We start from the raw sequence: 3,285 nt of genomic DNA, 5'->3' as shown, positions 1-3,285 counted from the left end.
GGGGTGAGGGGTGGAGGTGACTCCAGGGTGAGAAGGGGTGAGAGGTGGAGGTGACTCCAGGGTGGGAAGGGGTGAGAGGTGGAGGTGACGCCAGGATGGGAAGGGGTGAGAGGTTTTCTGGGGTGAAGGGAGCCAGAAGGGCACTTTTCCCACAGAGGGCAACAGCTGGGCTGGGTTTTGCGGGGGAGGTAGGAGTTGGCTAGGCGAGCAGGCTCCCAGGCTGTGCAAAGGGCTTGGGAGCAGGTGTAGCCAGAGCCTTGGGGACTCCAGGAGATTGTGGAGCAGCTGTTTGTGGCCTGGGAATGGAGTGGATGCTTCTTTCCTGTCGGTGTTTGCAAACCTTTCTGTGCAGGAGGAGAGTGGTCCCCAGGCCGTCCCTGCCCTGGGGGCAGCTCTGCACAGGCCGCTCAGACCCAAGCCCTCTGGCTCCCCACTGGGCAGGGACCTGGGCCTGCTGCTGGGCCTGCTGGAGGGAGAGCCGGGGGAGCCTGGCGGGTGGGAAGGAGGCGCTGGGGACGGCAGCCACCCCTCTCCCGAGCACGGGAGCTGGCCAGGAGGGCCGGAGTGGAGAAGGGCAGGGAAGACTCCCTTCAGCAATGCCCAGTGCCCCCCGCCAGCCGCATGTTACTCCTGCAGTCTGCAGAGAGGTGCCCTTGGGTGGGGGGTCCCCAGGACCCTCTCCTTGCTGTGTCCTCTGCCATCCTCAGGGTGACGGGGGCGGGGAGCCCTGACCTGGGCCTTCCTGGGAGGATGGTGATCCTGGGTTTCTGCCCGTGGCGCTGTCCTCCTTCGTGGCAGGAGTGAGGTGTGGGCCAAGGGGCCTGTGTGTGGGGGAGGGACGGCCAGGCAGGAATTCTGAAACGCCAGAATGAACCCTTAGAATGAGTCCTGCTGTTGGAGCAGGGAGGGCGGGATGGTGGCCCTGGACACCCCCCCACCCACCTGGCGGCCGTTCCTGAGGAGCCAGGCCGGGCTGTGTCCAGTGGGGGTGGAAGGGCAGCTCCAGGCTTGACCACCAGACCCCTGGAGGCCCCTTCGTGTGTGCAGCGGAGCCGTGGGTCCTGCCGGGCCTGGGCACACTCCAGCGGGGCCTCAAGGGGCCTCTGGCTGCGGCCACGGGGGAGCGCTTGTGTTACTGAGGGAGTGGGTCCAGAACCCCCACACCCACTCTCACCTCCCCCGTCTCCCTCCCCTTCTCCCTCCAGCCCATTCATGAGTTCCGCCTCCTTCCTCGGCAGCCAGCCCTGCCCAGACACCAGCTATGCCCCCGTGGCCACCGCCTCCAGCTTGCCACCAAAGACCTGCGACTTTGCTCAGGTAGGAGCCCCAGGAGCTCACCGCGCTGTGGGGGGCAGGGTGGAATCTGAGCCACCTCTCCAGCTGCCCTGCGACCTCTGACCTCTCGCGCTCACATCCGTCCGGGACTCAGCGACCTGGGCTTCGCCCCCTTGCCACAGGGTTTAGGTGGGGCAGTGGGAGCCTGGAGATGTGGCTTGGTTTTGGGGAAGAGCCAGTGATTGTCCCTTTGTGTCAGCAGTGAGCCCCGCCTGGCCTTCGGGGTCCCTGTGAGCATCTGGGCAATGTCGCAGGGGGAGTTGGGGGGACGGCGATGCTGGGAGAGACCTCGGCAGCCGTTGCGCCGCCCCCGTGGCCCTCTCTCTGGGCGGGTCCAGACACTCTGCACGCTGGAGTCCCAACCCCGTAACAGCCACCTGAAAACAGAACTCACACACCAAAGGAAGAGAACCTTCAACCTCCTTCTCTCCAGGGTCACTGGGGGCTCCCAGCCTCCCAATGTAGCATCAGGCGACCCCACCCCCGTCCTCACAGCCTCCCCCAAGGGGTTCCCAGTGCCCCACCTTCCTCACGGCTGCTCTGGAGCACCCAGTGCCACAGAGATCGGCTTCCCTGGGACGGTTCAGATACCGCAGCCTCTCGTGTCGACCCGGGGCCAGGGGCTGCGCTGGGCTGGACCACACCCAGGGCCTGCTGGGGAGCGAGGGTCACGTGGTGCCCACCTACCCGAAGCCTCCGCTTCCCCCTGTGTAATGGGCATGTGAGATCTGCCTGGGCCTCAGAGCTCGTGGCGGGGTGGGCACAAGCCGGCCAGATCCGGAGAGAAGCTGCAGCAGAATGGAGCCAGTTCAGGTCCCAGGGCTCACCCAGACCCAGGCCCTGCAAACAGCTCGCCGGGTGGACCCTGGGCCCACTTCTCCCCACTCAGGGCCGTAGCAGAGCGGGGCAAAGTGAGCCGGACCCTGGGTCTGTGCTGGGGCGACTGGGTGTCACGTGCGCCTCCACCCTGGAGTCTGCCAGGGCACCTTCCTGGGAAGTACGGTCTTTTTGGATGTCACTGGGTAAGGATCGAGATGAGACGAGGTAGCCCTGAAATCCAGCACAAGGGTGCTGGTGCTGGGACACACAGAGGACCCTTGTCCTGTGTGTCTGAGGAGTCTTGAGACAGGAGAGATGGGAGCTGGTGCGACACCGGAGGCGGCTGGGGACGGGGTGGCCACAGGTCAGGGTTGCCTGGATCCCCAGGGCTGGAAGAGGCGGGTCAGAGCCGGGGGAGGGAGCACGGCCCTCAGACACCTTGACCTCAGACTCATGGGCTCTGGGACCGGGAGAGGGTGGATTCCTGTCCTGGAGCCCCCCGTGCGTGGCCTGGAAATTGGCCTACCAGCTGTGTTCAGGGGAGGGGGCGCCCCTGCTCTTCTGGGAGCCGAGGTCAGCAGGGTGAACACGGGAGCTTTGTCCTCACCCGAAGTAGCCCTGGACCCCCATGTGATCTGGTCCTGGCCAAGGCGTGGCGAGCTGCTGCCCCATGCCAGCCGGACACAGGAGGAAACTGAGGCAGGGGAGGCGCCCGTCCAGGACCAGCGTCCATGCCGCACCCTTCAGAGGACACAGAGGAGGAGTCCGGGGTGTGTCTGATGGCAGCGGCCCCTTCCTCACTGCCACTGCCCTCCTGCCAGCCCCTGCTCAGCCTGTCCTTGCCCCTCCCCCTTCTTCTCTTTCACCCCTTCTCTGCCTCTTTCTCTGTCTTCCTTCTGTCTCTCTCTTCTCTCTGTCTGTCCCTCTCCCTCTCCCCCTTGCTCCTAATCTCTCTCCCTCTCTCTTAGTTTCTCTCTGCCTGTTTCCCTCTGTCTTTGCTTCTCTCCCTCTCTGTCTCTGCCTCTTTCTCCACCTCTCTCCCTCTACCTCTGTCTCCCTCTCTGCCCCTGTCTCTCTGTCTCCCTCTCTGTCTTTGTCTCTGTCTCACCTCGGTCTCTGTCTCTCTGTCTC

The 3,285-nt window shown here is 64.9% G+C and overlaps 1 protein-coding gene across 2 annotated transcripts in view; it reads left to right on the top strand.

Moving 5' to 3' along the window:
• Positions 1-3,285, top strand: part of SBNO2 (strawberry notch homolog 2 (Drosophila)) — a 79,099-nt gene that overhangs the window by 21,357 nt on the left and 54,457 nt on the right. For both annotated transcript variants that reach the window (XM_011997391.1, XM_011997390.1), the window contains one exon: positions 1,206-1,317. In XM_011997391.1, the coding sequence (XP_011852781.1) occupies positions 1,206-1,317 (112 nt within the window). The remainder of the gene's footprint in view (positions 1-1,205; positions 1,318-3,285) is intronic.

The sequence above is a fragment of the Mandrillus leucophaeus genome, unplaced genomic scaffold (genome assembly GCF_000951045.1).
Source record: "Mandrillus leucophaeus isolate KB7577 unplaced genomic scaffold, Mleu.le_1.0 Scaffold54, whole genome shotgun sequence".
Classification (NCBI taxonomy): Eukaryota; Metazoa; Chordata; class Mammalia; order Primates; family Cercopithecidae; genus Mandrillus; species Mandrillus leucophaeus.
The sequence above is the reverse complement of the archived record's forward strand: the minus strand, read 5'-3'. Positions and strand labels throughout refer to the sequence as shown.